Raw genomic sequence first — 19536 nt, 5'->3', positions numbered from 1 at the left:
CACTCCCATAGTGCTCAGATTCTAACAGCTCTGGGAAAATAATTGTCCAATCTACCTGTCGAGGCCTTAGCTTAGTAATGTTCTGAAGCATAATCAACGATAAACAAAATTCACCATTCCCATTATATTGATCATTCAACTAAGAGTGGCATGCACTATCCCATGTTGCCACAACAACCCAGATATAAATGTTAAAATTCTTTACTTTCTTACTGAGCCTCCTAAAGCCTCAGGAGATTGAAAACCCGACCCCTCGCTGGTCACCCAATTCGTAAGTGGTGAACCTCACTCTGAGGACCCTATTCAAATTCACTTCCTGTGACAAGGATCCCAATGTTTTATTGAGTGCTTACTGTGCATATGGAGTAGCATCAGGATAGTGCTCATGTTGAAGAGAAATACGGTCTTAGGGCCTGGACTTCCTTGGGCACTGAGAGGTGGCCCCAGATTTTGATCACAGTGTGTGTCCCGTGCTCTTTATCCTAGATGCAAGAGATTCTTTCATGAGAGTGTGATCTTGGCGACCAGTTAGTTTTCATACATTCACTTGCTCATTCGGGTGTGCATCACTCAGCTGTTTCTGTGTCTGGTTTCACCTCAAGTCACCCATACAAGAACAACAGTTACAAGTCAGATTCATGACAACTGGATAGATATCACAACCAGGGCTTGAAAATTCAGGCGAAGAATTATAAATAAATATTCGTACAACTTAATTTACCTTTGACTCCTTCTGTGTTGCAAGCTGAGAGATGATATGGTTTTAGGTTTCACAGACTGCTTTTAGGCCTATTTTTTAATCATTCATTCTGAAAGTAAGCCAATTTTTCCCTCTCTGCTACATTTCTTGGACAGTTTTAAAGAACCCATGAGTGTAGTTTGGGGGATCGAAATAATGATAAACGAAGATCAAAAGTGAACAAGAAATTAAATGACTTCAAGGTGAGAAAAAATGTTATTGTCATGATAAATTTCTAATTTTTTGCCTTTAAATGGTGTTTAAGTGCATTATCTTTGTCTCCTGGAAGCAATTTTGAATCAGAACATATTGCATTATGTTTTCTAAAAAATATGATGTCCTTAATTATAATGTGTGCGTAATTTATACATCTGGATAATGAAAATTATTTAGGGTCCACGTAATGATTTCAAAGGAACAAAAAAACATTTTATTACATTTTGTTTTCTACCTGACTAATGAAATGTGTAATAATTATTGTAATAAGATTGTAAGGGCTATTTAAGGGATGACTATAGCCAACTGCATTTTTAATCTAGGTTTTATAATGAATGCCAAAGCATATTAATTATACATTTCTATGCTAAACAATGATATAAACTGTTTGAGGGTTAAGCTATGCAAAGAAAGTTTTATGGTAATATGGCATTAACCTTAATTAGGTTGAATTTATTTAAAAGAGAAAATGTAAATTTTCTTAGTTTCTTTTGCATTAATTATAGTATAGGTCATTATTCATTTTTAATACTGGTAGGATATAGTATATAGTGGTAAAATTGGAAGATATATGCTTGAAGCTCTAAGTAAACCAATTTGCAATTTTTAAACTTTACATTTTCCTAACTCTCTTTAAATGGTATCAAAAGAGTATACTTTTTATTACAAATCATTATTGAATAGATAGCATAAGAGGCAAGGTCAGTCATTTCCTGTTCTTGTAGGTTATTATTTATAATATTTAGAATTTTGAGATACATTGTACTATGCTTGCTTAGTGTGTATGAAACCTTAAGTTCCATCCCTAACTATGGCATCAAGGGATCAATGGAGAGCTGTGGGATGGGCAAAGACAAGCATACAGAGAAAAAGAGAGATAGAAGGAGAGATAGAGGGAGAGGGGAGAAGGGGGAAAGGGAGAGGAAGGGGGAATATATTTGGAAGGTGCATGTTCCTTAGTCTTCTGGGCTGGATCATTCAAGTGCAGTATCTTTACTTGAACATATATTATAAATAATGAATTGGATTTGTTTACTCGGTCATTGTAGCCTCTTTAAAATTAGCTACTGAGAGTGTCAAACAGTAAATCACAGGATCGAGAAGTTGTGGTTTGACCTTCCCACTCTGTTTTGTTCAATGTGTTTACTAGAAACCATTTTATAAAAGGCATTAAGGCTTTAGATCTTTCACATAGAACGATCCTTGAGAGATATACCTACCTGATCAAAGACTTTCTTTCCCTCTTCCTCCTGAGATCTGTAAAGAAAGTACATGTCTAGCCATGGTGTACAACCGTGGACTCTTTGATGTGCACTGTCTAGATGTTTAAGTCCTTCAGATACTGCACACTCAGGAAAGAGACTGTTCATGTGAGCTGAATCTATCACTTTTGTTGTTAATGTTGGAACCATGAGCTAAACACTAGAGGTCATCTGACCTCTAAAGACTGGTTCCTCTTCACTCCTGAGAGTTGTGTCCAAGCAGCTCTTTGACAAGATATCACCTCTCCACGAAGAATATTGTTCTAAGAAACAAAACAAACCAATGTCCTTTCTTTGTGGCAGCTCTTTGACCTCTGTTAGTGCAGAAGCGCTAGGGAAATGATGCTTCCATCCAGAGCTGGTCTTATCTGTTGAACAGAGACATTTTGGTGTACTGGAGCTTGCAGGTTCTCACCTGGGGATGGAGATCTTATGTTCTTTAGGCAGTTCATTGGAAACAAAGCAAGCTAAAACAAAAGGTGAGGTCATGTGGCTGTGGTGTGATGTGAGTAATTATTTGGTAAATAATTTTTTCATCTATGCCAGTGTGTCTTTTCAATTATCCAGACAAAACAGGCTCCCTTCTCTAATTTTCATTAAGTTGGTGTGACGTATTCACTCCACGGATGTTAATTTGCTTGTCACTGTTTGTGAGTCTCCTATTGGATAAAGGTTATCATTTACTGTCCCCATTATTATTGGATACTGTATAATATCTAAGAGGAATTGTGTTGAGGCTCAAGAATCACTGAAAACATTTCTATACTTGCAAACTGGGATTCATTTTCCATAATGCATGTGCTCTAGGATGGGGAAACTTTTCCAGAGTGGAAACTCTTTCCAGATTTATTTTCATGCATAGTATGTATGGCAGTGCTGTTGCAGAAGTTAAGTGAGGACCTGACAAATCGTTAGCTTGCTTAGGTTGAAAGTGAGGTTAATCATCAAGGGAAGACACTACCTCTTAATTTTAAACACGACAGAGATAACAATATAAAAAAATCAGTTCATTTTTCTCCTAACACTTATAGTTTGGGTAAGTTGGGGAATTTAAAATGTTGAAAAGCCTATAATTGAGCCAAAAACGGAATCATTGTAGTCCCTATTTTTACCAGTGTGGAGGGTAAAAAAAAAAAGATAGCAAAAGAGGTTCTCTCAGGACTCCCTCTTCTTATAGGTAGAAATTCTGAACTGCGACAGAACACAAGCCTGAGCTTTAGATCCAGCCAATCCCCACTCTTAACTCCTTTCCTATACTGCTTGTAAACTAGGACGAATGTCTGTCCGTACTGAAGATGTTGCATTTTAAGTCATCAAATGTCAGCCCACTTCACCAGGTAGGGTATTTTAAATCACAGTTATACTTAAACTGCCTTTGTGTTCAGACTTTGTATCATTTTTACCTACTTGCGGTTCAATCAGCCAGATCTGTTTACTGTTTTAGGACTTTCTATTCTCTATAGTATGCTGCTGTTTTAGGACTTTCTATTCTCTATAGTATGCTGCTGTTTTAGGACTTTCTATTCTCTATAGTATGCTGCTGTTTGTCTCCACTAGATCTCTAGGGGTGAAAACTCACTTTGTAAAGTACAGTGCTTCAAATAAAACAATTATTTTTAAAATTATTTATTTATTCACTTTACATCCCAATATCACCCCCCCCTTCTTCCAGTCCCCACCCAGGCAGCTCTTCCCCTCATTTCCCCCTCCCCTTCTCCTCTGAGAAGTGGAAGCCCATCTCTACTCTTCAACCCCTGAAACATCCGTCACTGCAGGACTAGGCCCATCCACTCTCCCTGAGGACAGACGAGGCAGCTCAGGTAGGAGAATGGGATTCACAGGCAGGCAACAAATTTACTGACAACTCCTGTTCCAGTTGTTGTGGACCAGCATGAAGACCAAACTGCACATCTGCTACACTTGGGAGTGCGGAGTGGGGCGGCTAGGTGCAGCCCATGCTCACTCTTTGGTTGGTGACCCAGGCTCTGAGACCTCCCAAGGATCCAGGTTAGACTCTGTGGGGCTTCCTGTGAGGTCCCTGTCCTCTTCAAATCCCTCCATCCTTCTTCTGTCTCTCCCACAGGACTCCTCATCTAATGTTTGGCTGTGGGTCTCTGCATCTGTTTCAGTCAGTTCTTGGGTGGGAGCCTCTTTGAGGACAGTCATGCTAGGTTCCTGTCTGCAAGTAACAAAGTATCACTAATAGTGTCAGGGATTGGTGCTCGCCCATGAGATGGGCCTCAAGTTGGGCTGTTCATTGGTGTCACCTCAAGTGATTCAGATGTTGATAAGGGCTATAAAGAATTATTTTTCTAGCAAAATCAGGTATATCTGGTGTCAGTACCTGAGTTGCTGTAGAATGTTACGCTCGATCTGGTGTCTTTCAGACCTAAGGCCAATTATCAGTTCTTTTCTTGGGAGGTACACTGGGAAATGAAGTGGCTTTCACTCTCTCCAAACTAACACTGTGTTGCCACTCAAGTAGAAGGTAATATTTAAATTTTTCCAACTATGAGATAGGATAGTACATCAAAATGGGCTCAGATATTCTGTCCATAGGTTATTTTGTTTCAGATCGACTCATATGAACCATTGTTTGCAAAGACAATGATAAAAATCTTTTTTATTCCAAAAAAAAACCTTATGTAGAAATGCAATTTGTTTATTTAAAATCATGTTCCATGGAAACCACTTATAAAATATGAGAAGTTTTAATGTGTTTGTGTGTTTTGCCTGTACCAATAGTTTATGCATACACTACATGTATGCAGTGCCCTGGAGGCCAGAAGAGGGCATTAGATACCATGGACTGGAGTTAAAGATGCCTGAGACTAGAACCTGGATGCTCTGAAAGAGCAGCCAAAGCTTTTAATGACTGATCTGTCTGTCCAGACCCAAATATCAGAAAGTAAGCTTATGTTAATTTCTAGTTTTAGATTTTGAAATTGGTACATATTCATTTTTACACTCATGCAAATTCATGAAAGCTTTATTTTAACTTAGAATGCTAGTAAATCACATGTAACTCTAACATTTTAAATATTTTAGGCAAATGAGATAACACTATCTCTGGAAGTGATATATAAAAATTTCAATACTCAGTTAACAAATGTTAAGGATTATTAGTCTTTTTAAAAATATTTATATTAAAACTATAAGAGGGGGCTCTGGAAAGATGACTAGCTTTGAAGAATATTTGCTCTCTCTTGTTACCCTCTAGTTTTCATGTATGGAAGACTCTTTTCCCACCAATAGTTAATTTTTTATTTACTTTACATCCTAATTTCAGTCCAGCTCCCTCTTCCCCTCCCAGTCCTGTCCTTACAAACTCCTCTCCCATTACCCTCTCCCCTTCTCCACAGAGAAGGGGAAGCCCCACTTGGGTAACACCCCCCAGGACATCAAGTTCCAGGAGGTGAAGGCACATCCCCCCCCAGATGAGGTCCAAGCAGACAGTCCAGGTAGAGGAAGCAGATCCAATGGAAGGCAACAGTCAGAGAAAGCCCCCACTCCAAGGTTAGGAGACTAACATAAACCAGAGATGAATAACTGCTAGAAATGTGTGTGTATGGTAGGGGCAGGCTAAGTTCAGCCCCTGTGTGCTCTTTGGTTGATGGTTCAGTCTCTGCGAACCCCCATAAGCCCAGGTTAGTTGGCACTGTAGATCTCCTTATGGTGTCCTAACCCCTCCAATTTGCTCAATTCTGTCCTTCACTCTTTCATAAGACTCTCCAAGTTCTGCCTGATGTTTGGCTGTGGGTTTACATCTGTTTTTATCTGTTCCTGGATGAAGCCACTCAGGAGACAATTGTGCTCAGCTCCTGTATTTGACAGTGAGAGTTTGGATGAAAGTGGGAAGGGCTAAATACTGAGAGTAGAAAGACATTAGTACTGAATCTTAGACCCATGAGTTCACCCTCTTGGCCTTTTTATTCATTTATTTATGTTAAGTACAGGCAGTTGCTGTTTAAAATAAGAAAATTCCAAAGAGAGAGTATAAAAGTCCTATTGTGGCACTTGAGTGTGCACTGATAAGCTCTGTGCATATCTGGTATATATAGGGAAAGGTCACAACTGCCTATGATTCCAGCTCCAGATGACCCAGTGTCTCCTTCTGGCCTCTCTGGACACCCAGGCAGATATGTTTGTTCAAACATATATATTCATCTATACACAAATAAAAATAGCATGATATTTAAATTTTTACTCCTAAACTTTTAATGTAATGAGAGGCGGATCTATTTAAATACATGCAAATACAGGGAGAATTTTACAAATGATTTTGGCTTCGGTGTAGATGCACAGAAACCTGACCATCTTAATCATGAATCTATATGAATCTAAGAATGAGATGAAACCATTTGCACATTTTGAGTAGATTAAGAATTCTTTGTCCATGAGATGGCTCAGTTGGGAAAGGAACATGCCTGCAAAGTTGACACCCATAGCTGAGTTAAATCCCTGATATCCATATGAAGGAAAGAACTTATGAATACAGTATACAGTAAATTGACCTCTGGACATACACTCCAAGGCCATGGTACACACACACACACACACACACACACACACACACTGTATGTATAAACTATTCTTAGCACAGTACCTAATATGAAGACTGTAAACATCACTTCTATTTCCTGAGATGAAGTGATGGGATGAGAGCCATACCACAGCTTGGGCTCAGCACAGAATGTTTCCTTCTCTGTACTAACCATTCCTAGGCTTAGGATGGGAAACTTCTAGCATCCATACAATTTAATTGTCTAAGCTAACTGATGCAATATAGCTTCTCTCAGCTTTTGACTGAATTGCTCTGCCTCAACTCATACTAACTTTGGCAGTATCTTCAGGCTCTTTTGAATTCTCTGGTTTGTCCTGTCTTCACCTGCTTTTCTCTTGTTCTCTCTGTAACCTGTCTCTAAAACTAGCATTGTAAAGCTGCCACAGACACACACACACACATACACACACACACACACACACACACACACACACACACACACACACACACACACACACACACACACACACACACACACACACACATATATATACACCACCATCCCTCCTTTTTTTCTCTCTCCCTGCTCATAAGTAGTTTCTCTTTCTCTACTATTCTCTGACTCATTCTGTCAAATCTTTCTCTTACTCTTCACTTTGTCTGCTCCTCAATTATACATCACTTTCAAACATGGGTGCTTCCTTCTACAAACAAACCTTACCTTCACTGTTAGGTATTAAAGGTATGTACTAAGGGTGTGTCCATTTCAGACTGTAATCCAGCCTGATGGTATTCTAGTATTCTGTTCCTTGCCAGAGTAGCCATGCTGCTGGGTTAAACTTCCTCTACAGAAGATGAATGATTTTTTAACCCTAGTCTTTATTTTCATTACTATAGAATATTTTCCATTAGAAAATTATCAGTACTTTGTAAGTTATAGCTACTAATCTTACCCTCTGTGCTCCAACTGGAATTCCTTCTGTTGAGTTTCAAATGGAGAGGTCTCTGTGGCTCCTAAAGAAGGAGGCTTACATCTCTCCATTCTTGATGGGATTTTGACAAACATTACTTTGAGAAAGGTACCTGAATTTGTACAGGACAGTGAACAAGACACTGTTGTGTTGAACAAGGATCTCTTTCAATACAGTTCTGTATATCAGTGAATGCTAATATTGAGCCACAGTTTATCCACCGTAAACAGAGCATCCAGACTGTGGTGACTGAGATAAATTTCACCCTTTCAACAACTCAGGAGAGCATTTTAATAAGCTGTAATGCTAACTCCATCCTGGGAACTATAGGAGATAAATCATTTAATGTGCTATCACTAACTTTCATAAACTCTTTATAATTATAATTAAAGTAGTCTATGGTAAACTGCGTTTTCTTTTGAGTATGATATACAAACTTAATTGCTATTAGAACTAAATAATATTTTATTGTAGAATAATAACTTGATTCTAATATATCACATATATGAAAGATAACAAGGAAGACCTTAATTTTTTTAAAAAAAAAAATTTGGAATTGAGTGACTGTTTGCCTTTAATCATTGTGCTATTTAAAATTACTAAAAACACTCAGAATGTCTTAGGAAGAACAACAATATCAACCAAACAGACCCCCCAGATCTTCCAGGGACTAAACCACCAACCAAAGAGTACACATGGAGGAACCTATAGCTCCAGCTGCCCATGTAGCAGAGGATTGCCTTATCTGGTATCAATAGGAGGGGAGCCCTTGGTCCTGTGAAAGCTTGGTTGGTGAAGAGGGACTGGGTAGGTGGGGGAGCACCATCATAGAAGCAGGGAGGAAGGGGATGGGATAGGGGATTTGAGGATGGGAAGCTGGGAAGAAGGATAATATTTGAAGTGTAAATAAATAAAATAACTAATGAAAAACAAAAACAATAAATTACTACAAACTCTCAGATTGACTTAAAAAGTAATTTTAATGCAAGGTTCCCAGTTGGGTCTGTAAAGTATTTTATTTCAGATTTAAATTTTGCTTTTAGAGTTAAAATTGATAAAAGAATAGAACCCTTTAAATGATGATATACAATTGTCCTCTTTGAAATAAGATATTGGAAAATTTGATATGTGGTTAAGTTTGCATATAGCAAATAATCAAGGATATCATTATTCCAGGGACACAGTTTGCTTTGATTATTTTTATTATTCATCCCATTAATAATGTATATTAGTGGAATCATATCATAGGTTTGAAATTTGATAATTTTAGCTTTTCTAATGTATATAGATCGTCATTTTATTTCATAATATGTATTTGAGAAATAAAATAGAATACAAGTATGTAGCAAAGTTAAGTAGTGCCCACATTCACATCAAGGGTGTGATTATAAAATAACTTCTCAATGCTATGTGAAAACTTGTACAAACAGTGATTTCATAATACTAAATTTATGCATGGTGTCATAGAAAAGAAGCGACGGTGAAGGGATCTGAGCAATACAATGCAATTATCTAGCCTTCTCATTGCTCAAGGAAATGACCAGACTTATTTGTGTTTTGCTTCTGTTTGAAATCTGAGCTTCAGCATGAAGATGGCTTTGACAGTCAGAGTTACTGAAAGTTGGGTGGGTCTACTGGTGATCTTGGGTCTTAATACTCACTTGGAGATTGCCTTTATCTTTTTTGAAACTAGTAATAAAGACCCTGAAAACAGGCCGGGCGGTGGTGGCGCACGCCTTTAATCCCAGCACTTGGGAGGCAGAGGCAGGTGGATTTCTGAGTTCGATACATTAATAGGGTATAACTTTAAGTGTCATGAAATGAATATTAAAGTGCAGGCATTTATAAGGTAAAATAATCCCTACTTTGTCAAAGGCAGTGGGGTGGCAAAGTTCACTCACTGAGACTGTTCCACATGTGTCAGACTTGTACCTTCTGGGAATTATTATCAAGAACTGCTGGGTGCTAAATGCAAGAATAATGAAGCTTTGATCTAGCAAGTGTTAAAAAGTTTCTTTAAAAGTATATTTGATGAGGCTGTGGAGCTAACATTTAATTATGTGTGAAGGTAAGATTTACATTGTATTGCTTTAAGCTTTATTTATTCAGTACAACTACAGATATTTAGCTCCCTTAAAGCTCAAAGCAAAGGGAAACTGTCCAGAGAGGCATTTAGGACAGAGATGAAGGTCAGAGAGAAGATATATTGACTTTCTGTACTTCTATGCTTTCCTTACTGGTTATGGCATTCTAAGTATAAAAATCTCGGTCTTCATAACTTCATTGCAGTTCCCAAGATCTGTCATTTTATAGCTTGCTTCGTACTGCTACCTTTGACTGTGTGTGTTGTCAAGCAGCTCACAAGCTTCTCAGTGACTTTTCTTAAACTGTTTGTTGATCGCCCTCTAGTTAAAAAGCCAATGCCTTTTAGGACAACCTTCAAAGCCAATGTCTGTCATTGCCTGCTTCTCAGAACTGTGATGTTATAGTCTGAGTCTGTCTAGATAACTGACTTCTATAAGGTAGAAATTAAAATGATGCTGGTGTGATTAAATTTATGACTCAGGTTCTGAGCTGAAGTCTTAGACACATTCTGCCGCATGCAGGCATACACACAGGCATACACTCCCATGTGCACTTTAGCCTTTGTTTTTGAGGCTGAATTGTGCAAAGGCTACACACACACACACATGCACACACACACGCACACACACACACACACACACATACACACGCAATCTACATTACACATACAGTTAAAACTTTTTTTGAGAGGTCGATCCCTCAGGGAAATCAATAATAGATAAGTTATAAACAAAACTAATTTAGATCTCACTTAGCACAAGCTTTTGAATGATTTCCATATAACTGTACCCTTATCTTTCCCACCTCCATTTGTAAAAATACAGCAATTTGAGACAGTTTTCAAGCTAGATTACGATGGATTCTGACTTTAGTCAGAATAACGACTCTTCAGTTTGCTTTCTATCAAAGTTATGCTTCTTATCACAACAAAACCTTAAGTGGAACATGTCTTCACGTATTATATTGCAAAGGAGCTAATAATACAGCATAAAATTTTAAAATTTTTGAAGTTTATGTATGTGCTTCATGCAAGCCATAAAAATCAGAACTTTTTTTTTCTAGATAAGTCCATTTGTATAGGCAGCAGATGTTCCTCAAAAGCTATAGGACAAAACTCATGGCATAGGAGGAATAGCGATAAAAAAAGTAGAGGATTATCAATTAAATAGGTTTCACGTGACTTCTCGGTAGCCAAGGATGCCATGTGGGTGTGCTTGCATGCAAGCATGTCCATATGTGTGTGGTGTGTTCAGTATGCAGACTGATCTGCAGCTAACCACCAGCTGCCAGGTGAATGTAGTGAAAACAGTTTCGTAGTAAAGTTGCTTTCACTTTGTCACCTGTCAAGAGTGTTGAGAACACTTCGCAAATGAAGAGACAGAGTGCCTCTTTCTCGTTGCTAACACTTGTGCTGCCTATTTTGTGTGATCTGAATCACGTTTGCCTTCAGCTTCACACTTGTTAGCTGCTGTCCATTCTGCACTGTGCTCAGTCTATTAATCCTGGTCGACTTCTAAAGTTTGTTGAGTTCGAATCATTTCAAAAGCATTGAAATCTTAACCAGTTCCCTGAAAGATGCTTCATGTGTTTTAATGAGCTTTCCGTTGTGTGTTTTTGCAGCAAGCTTAGTAGTGGAGGAGCGAACAAGACAGATGAAAATGAAGGTACACCGATTTAAGCAGACAGCAGGGTCTGGGTCTAGTCAAGAACTTGACCACGAGCAATACTCCAAGGTAAAATTAGTAGTATCCAACCAATAGCATGCCCTTTAGAAACAATGGATGTATGTACTAGGCGTGTGTGTGTGTGTGTGTGTGTGTGTGTGTGTGTGCCTATCACAAAATTAGAGAGCTCTGAGCTGTGTAACTGAAATTGTCTTTAACTGCTAGTCCCCATCGTAGTTGTTCATGAGGCTTGACACTCTTCTTCCATACCTTTATATTTTCGGAAGTTACATTACATTATGGAGATACTGTTTATTACATTTCACAGTCATCCCGATGAGAAAACAATGTCCTTGGCTATGTTTGCAAACATGAGCAGGTTCTATGAGGCCACTTGTTGATGAAATGGTAGCATATTCATTTAGAGTATTAAATATATCTTATGTGATGTGCACTATTGAATTAATGACAAAAGCTGTACAATGAGACAGTTTTGCTTATTTGTCTTTAGTTTAAAAACATACTGTTTTAATCTTTTCTAAAAGGATATAAGCTCTAATAAGCATTTAATTTATATTTCAGTATTATTTTCTAAGGCTATATTAGATATCCATAAACCCTAGTATCTAATATTTAATTAAAATATACAGCCTTATACTGTATGAAAAAGATTTGCATACGTTACCTGGTTTATTTTGAAATGTTTCTCCATATAACATTAGGCTCTACTTGGCTACAATTTGACTTCAGGAAGTCTTTCTAGAAATAGTGACCTACAAGAAATTGAAATAAGAACAAATTACATCAAATCAGTGAACTAAGCTTAAAAGAGAGCCACAACATTAACATTTTTAAATAATCAAATTTGCTCTCTGTAGAGCAAGATAGCCAGTAGTTGATACAAACTGTAAAGGCAACAATAAAATATGGTATATTACCCACAATATTCCCAACTGGATACAGTGTATCACATTACACTTTAGATGCCGAAACCTAAAAGTGCAGCAGTTAGAGAAGGTCCATCTTATTCAGAGATGCCAGCCCACAAAGACTTCCAGCAGCCCTTTAAGAAGCAAAATCAGTGCAAAGAAACAACAAACTGGCACACACATTAAGCGGAAATCTTGACTTCCTATAGAGTAGCTGACTCCAGCTGTGCACATCTGGCTTCCTTTGTGTTATGATGATGTTGCCAGCTGATCAGCAGCTCACTAGTCTTTCCTTGTGAATAACTCACTCTGCAAATTCACTAAGAATGATTAGGCAGGGTGATTATCAGGGTAAATCATTTTCTCCTCACAGTTAAGTTTGGTGAGTTGAAATTTCTTCTTAGAACAAATGCTTCAGTTAATCCAGAAATCCTTTCTTGATTTGTTATTCTTTTTCCAAAAGTTCAGTAGACCATCAAAGTGTGAGACCAGAGTGGGAAACAAGAATGAGATAAGTAAAGAATTGGGGTAAACTATTAAAAGCCTTTGTGGGTATTGTGAGCTAGGAGTCCAATCAGATCATCAGAAAAAAATCTGTGCAAAGAGCTGTTCCACAAGTCTAAAGTACCAGTGTTCTTGTAAAGTATGTAACCTACCATGACTGAGAGGCGCCACACTCTCTGTACAAACCAGATAGACCTTGGAAGAACATCAGTCTTTTTTTTTTAAGTGTCAGTGAAATTGCTCATTGAGTAACGATGCCACGTCTAAGGACCGGCCCTCAGTTTCCAGAACCTATTGGTGGAGGGAGAAAACCAACTTCTGCAAGTTGTCCTCTGATTTCAACAGTCTTGCATGCTTGTATACACACACACACATGCACACACACACACACAAATAAGTTAATGTGAAAAATGTTCTATTTCAACCTAACTAGTTCCCAAAGAAACAGGATTCATTTACCAAAATTAGTAGAGTCCATGCATCACAGAGTTACTTGAGGCTTAGACACAACTAGATTCTGTCGTGACATCATCAAGTATACACTCCAGTCTAGCCTGAGGACAAGCCTTGTATTCTCAATGACTTTCATTTACATTTACATATTAATTCGTTTCTGTTGTTTGTGTAGACACCCCTTTCCCATTTCTTCATTGAATTTGAATATCTTTTTAAAAATGTCTGGGGTGACTCAGTAGTTATTTTCTGAAGCTGATACTGTTTTTGCAGGGAACCCACATTTGATTCCCAGCATCCACATGGAGCAGTTTGCACTTGCCTCTGACTCCAGCTCAGGGGTGTGGGTGTGGGGAATACCTCTGTGTACCTGTAACATGTGCACATATCCACACATAGACACAGAGAGATGCACATAGTTACAAAAAAATTTAAGAAGTGGTTGCTTTCATTTTTATTAATATTTAAATTAATTTTTAAATAATGTGTTTCTCTGTTACCTCATCACACACGTACATTAAGGAATAATACCCACACTCCCCTGTGTCTCCCCACATCTGCCTCCTTCTTTCTTCCCAAGGCACTTACATATGAGGCACATGAATCTATATAAAAATAAACATGAAATACACATCTAAAATTTCTGTCTGCATGTGAGAGGAAACATGAAAACTTGACTTCCAAATAATGTCCTTTTATTCTCAATGATGGAATGATAGACTCCAGTTATAGCTGTACTACCAATAAATGTGACATCAGAGATGTAGCTTAAAAATGTTTAAGAGTGTTAGGAATGAAACTAAGAAAATCAAGATAGTAGTTGTCATTCTTTTCCATTTTGTGTATCAAATAAAATTTCATATCTCTACAACCAAAATATTTATATTCTATGCCAGTGTTTCTAATGAAGTTTTCAATGAATTTATTTTACATAAGTCATAGCTCACTGACATCAGTGAGCAGTGGTAAGTAGCTGTTTCGGCTAGTTCAAATTTCTTTCGCATATTTTCAGAGGAGAGTTCTCTTTTTACCCAAAACATTTTATTATGCAAGTAACGTTCATTGCTATAAAAGAGTGCCAATACTTTCATAAATGTAGTATATGTTAAATTTTGGACTTTTTCCTTTATGGTATTTATGCACTTAGCCTGTTTAAGAAAGTAATTAAAATTTAATCCTAACAATTTTGGTGAAATAGTTGAAAATTCTACTGTAGGAGGAATTAGGTAACCATTCCCAGAATAGTCTTATTTGCCAACAAAACTAGATTTTGTTTCTCTTGCTAAAAGATTACCAAGCGAATGTGATCCTGAGACCTGTTTCCAGGCCTGATCTTTCTTCAGTCCAATGCTCTCCCAACGGAGTTATTCCAGCGAGGATATATGAGCCTGGTCCTTCTTTAAAGGATCAAATTGACCTCCCCTCCATCCAGAGTGAGGAATTCACTCTGGCGTGGTTGCCTTGGAATCTGTAAAATGCATCTCCATGCCTTTCCATGTGATGTTATTTAGAGTTAAAGGCCTGTGCTGAGTAGGAGCCAAAACTGGAGGACAAAGTCCCACTTAGACCATCATTTATAAAAGGGTTCTGTTTCTATAATCCTGGAGCAGCCATCAAGAGTTTGGCAATGCTTGGTAGAGATGGCTACAGTGTTTATTACTACCAGCTTCTAAAAACAGTGACCCTATAATTAGAACCTTCCTTCTGACCATGACGTCTTTCCCCGCAGGATGACTGAATAAATTCCACCTGAGGGTGTTTCATTCTTCACTGTATAATAAATGTATTTTGATGAAATTATTAAATAGGACATTTAACAAATCACACTAGATGAAAAAAAATAACCGAGCTTATTTCAAAGGTTAACAAGTTTTTGAAATCAGGAAAACACAAACCAGTAGTAGAAAGTAAACATGAAGTCTTTCATTTCCTTCAGTTAATGTGGGGGAAATTATATGGTAATCGCTATATTAACATATATAAAGGCATTCTCATTCTCTTTCCTGGAAGAGTAAATGTCTCTATTCACACAGACTAGAATAGAGATGACTTAGAGAAGAGAGATTTCATTAATTAAAGCTAGTAATATTGCTCTTTATACTCACAAGCGTTCATGAAACTGTCCCAATATTGCTAATATTTGTTCCAGTTCATAAAATAGTGAAAGAGCATGCAGTACACTTAGAGAGATTCTCAGGGTGTTAGATGCTTCTTATTTCTCTTTTAAGATTGGCAGATATAAGAAATACACCATATATCCTTGGTCACAAGTGATTTGAAGCTTGGAGTCTCATTAGCTGCTCTGCAAGTGTTGGAATCAGATTCTCCTCCATTTCCCCACACACCAGTACATTAGAAATGGTTCAGAATGAAATGAATTATGTTGAACAGAATCATAGTATCAGATAGGACTTAGTTTACCACCGTAAACTGATGAACCACATTGCATCAAATACATGAGTTATACAAATCTAAGACTAAATATTAATTAGGCTCCAGACTTAATAGCATATGTGATGGCTTTCAAAGATATGCATCACTGTGATAAAATTTTAGGAAAATTAATTTTATAACTATGTCATTAAGTGCATATTGTTTTTCTGATACAAAATTCTTTGGTAAATTCATGTACAGAAGAGGGAAAGAACTTAAACTAACATATTTTAAGAGAAAATTTCCTTAAATGAAGGATTAGAAAATAAGCACTGGGAAATTACTCTTAAAATTTTACTTCCATATATATATATATATATATATATATATATATATATATAACTTATATATATGCATATATATGTATAAAAAATAGGAATAGTAATATTTTATTTTATGTAATTGAGTATACTTCTTTCCTTCTGTTAGCAGAGAAAACAATTACTTAAATTAACTATATTTAGAAAAATGTGGCACTCTTTATAGTGATAGCATTTTATATTCACTGTATGGCCCACCCCATACAGGACAATGAAAATTGAGCAGAAATAAAAACTGATTAGCTCCCCTAATAAATTTGCATGATGACTTATTTTACCCAAAAACTTAGAAATGAAGTGCAGAATTTATTTTTATTCAAGATAAGAAATGATGAAATGTAAATTCAAAACAAATGAGTAATACAGTTTCAGTTTTTAAGCATGTCCAGTTCATTCCTCGATTTTTTCCATGCAAGCACAACACATGTGTGTTCACTGTTTATAAATCATACCTCATCATTGAAAGGCTGTCATGTTTTAATTGCGATTCATCTATAATATGGATGCTTCCCTGGCCATCAATTTCCCTCCTCTCTTTGACCGAGATGTCCTTTGATTTCCTTTAGGTAAAGCAGTCATTAACCTCAAGGCCTGTGTGTGTTCTATTCCATGACCTGTTGGTGGAGCTCATCCTTTCTTGTGTTTAATCTTTAGTACAACATGCATAAAGATCAGTACAGAAGCTGTGATAACGCGTCTGCCAAGTCATCAGATAGTGACGTCAGTGATGTGTCCGCCATTTCCAGAGCCAGCAGTACCTCACGCCTCAGCAGCACAAGCTTTATGTCAGAGCAGTCTGAGCGCCCCAGGGGTAGGATCAGGTGAGTTGGCAATGCTGTCTTTGTTAACTGGATCTATACCCTTCATATGAAATGCATCTACCTTCCAGAATATTCTTTGGAAATTATAGTATAGATTGTGTAATTGAAACATCTCATTATAACAATGGGGTATGTTGAGCATGCACTACATATGCTATAGAAACACTGACAGAATATTTGATACTATTTCCTGCAAACTTAAGCTTATTACTATGGTCATCACTTTAATTGCTCACAGTTGCAATTGCAGGGGTCTTCACAATGTGATATGATCAGGAGAGCGTCTTTTAGTCCAGTTAGAAAGTTTTCTTTTCAGAGATTGCATAACAAATATTTTAGTGTTTATAGGACAGTATCCATCATAAATGTCCAACCACATTTTCATAGAGTGCAAGCCTAGTTAATAAGTGAGTATGGCTGTGTGTTTACATGTGTAAATATGTATGTATGTATGTATGTATGTATGTATGTGTGTGTGTGTCATGCATATCTATCTACTTGTATGGAATGTATATTTTATTTTCCCAAAGACTATAGTTTTTGTTTTGTTTTAGTTTTTTTTATTGTTTTGGTTTTTTTTTCTCCTACATCAGGCATAAAAATGGGTCTACTTTCAAGGGAGAGCATGTTGGATATGAGAACAACATGTATATCCATGATGCAGGTTGTGTGAGTTGTAAAACACGTGCACCATGACATCACCAGGTATTCTTTGGTTCTTGTGTGACAAGCTCCATGTAGAAAGCTAAGTACGAAGAGCTTCAGCCACTCAGGTGCTGTCCAGCCTGAGCTGCAGCAGGTGGCAGTTGATAGCATCTTGTTTCTGGAAACAGAATTTTACAGAAGAAATCTGAGGAATTGAAGGGCTTTCCACTTAAACATGAATGCTAAGAATGAGAACAAATACATTTCTGATACTCTAAATTCCATGTTGTGGTGCACAGTAAGTCATACCCTACCTACATTGTCATCTTTGACTTCCATCCCAGTTGCTTCTGTGCTGAGAGAAAGAACTGTTTTCTTGTTATCAATTTCATAGTCTCATGATTTAGATGAGTAATGTCTCTGATTTTAGGGAGATTGGAGAAAAGGCAAAGCCACTTTAGACATCTTAACAAGGGTCTGTGATTTGAGACCTAGGTTGAAGGATACGTCAGTGCATTGGAGCCAGTGCTGTTCTGTAGGGGGATATTCCAACCTTAAAGAAAAACTTAATGTTTAACTGTACTGTAAGTAGAAGCACAAAGTAGAAGATTTGTTCACTCTGACTCGTGAGATTTCCTTTCTGACACTGGTAGGGAGAGAGGTTCTTCTCAACAGCCCCTAGCAGACTTTATTCCTCTTTACTTGCTTTTGGGTCATGGCCTTTTGTCAGCTGATAATTAGGCAATTGGACGTGAACAGAAAGAGTCATTCATTCCTCCAGACATGTCCCCTTCCAGGGTACTCATTTTGAAGTGCTCTTGTGGTCCTCTCCTGATAGACTAAATAATGTGTTCAAAACTATGCCAAGCCCAGTTTAGATTTTCAATTTCACTTTCCTGGAAAGCTACAGAAAGAAAAGAAACCAGACTGCAGTATTTGTTTTAGGGTAAATAACATTTTGCAAATATGATTACTTAAAATTTGTTGAAATGCTACCATGTTCACAAAAGTGAAGATGTTTCAACAGGACAGAATGAACTCTTAATATACCAAATAGGCATCAAGGGGGCTTTGAGTGTCAGCATCTCTGATATATTCTGCATGCACTTCATATTTGGAGGTTTCATGGAGCCTAACTTCTCAAAGATCCTTTGTCTGAATTCAATATATGGATGGTGTATATCTGTGTGTGTTGTAATTTATAATAGGGATGTGTACATTACTCAGTTGATGGCTCAGTCGTGAGGACCTGAGTGGGGATGCTCTGAAGCCACCAAAAAATGTGGATGCAGCAATGTATGCTTGCAATTGGAACTGAGGCAGTAGAAATATGAAGACCGCTGGGTTTCATTGACCATTGAGTACAGTCAAATCAACAAGCCCTGGGGTCAGTGAATAATCTTATCTCAGAAAAGAAGGCAGAAGGAATGGAGAGTTGACTAAGCAGTTAAGGGTGCTTCAGACTGATTAAAGGTGCTTCATGCTTTTACAGAAGCTGTGACTCCAGTTCCTAGCACCCGTGTCAAGTGCCTCCTAGCCACTTGTAACTCCAGACTCAGGGTATCCATACCTTTGCAAGTAACTATCTATAGGCACGTGCCCACACAGACACATACCCAGGCAAATAATTTAAAATAATAATAAAAAAATGAATCTTTTTTAAAAGTGGAGTGTGATTGAAGAAGATACTAGATATTAACTTTAGCGTCTACCTGCCCATGCAACCTGTACATACCTGTGAGTTCATAAACACAGAAGAGGCTATGGATAGTAGAATCCAGAAATTCATATTGTTTCCAAATTCCTGGTCTTCATCTTTATCCTATATCCCTTTCATGCGACAAATTTCAGTCATTTCTATAATATCAAACTTTAAAAACAAATTTAAGCATAATATTAAAGTTGTTCTAGGATATATATAATTTTATTTATTTATTTTTTTTGATATTTTCTTTATTTACATGTAACTTTCTCCATTCCCGGTTTCCCC

The 19536-nt window shown here is 37.3% G+C and overlaps 1 protein-coding gene across 33 annotated transcripts in view; it reads left to right on the top strand.

The window, feature by feature from the left end:
- The window catches only part of Rims1 (regulating synaptic membrane exocytosis 1), a 501635-nt gene that overhangs the window by 394390 nt on the left and 87709 nt on the right, over nt 1–19536 (top strand). For 24 of the 33 annotated variants that reach the window (XM_031367021.1, XM_031367004.1, XM_031367005.1 and 21 more), the window contains 2 exons: nt 11398–11510; nt 16735–16901. The exons of 8 other annotated variants lie outside the window; for them this stretch is intronic. In XM_031367021.1, the coding sequence (XP_031222881.1) occupies nt 11398–11510; nt 16735–16901 (280 nt within the window). Of the gene's footprint in view, nt 1–855; nt 943–11397; nt 11511–16734; nt 16902–19536 lie in introns of all 33 variants that reach the window. One more of the 33 variants, XM_031367035.1, reaches the window with a different exon arrangement.

This window comes from Mastomys coucha, unplaced genomic scaffold (assembly GCF_008632895.1).
Source record: "Mastomys coucha isolate ucsf_1 unplaced genomic scaffold, UCSF_Mcou_1 pScaffold14, whole genome shotgun sequence".
Taxonomy (NCBI): Eukaryota; Metazoa; Chordata; class Mammalia; order Rodentia; family Muridae; genus Mastomys; species Mastomys coucha.
Note: the sequence above shows the minus strand (reverse complement) of the source record. Positions and strands in the feature narration are given on the sequence as shown.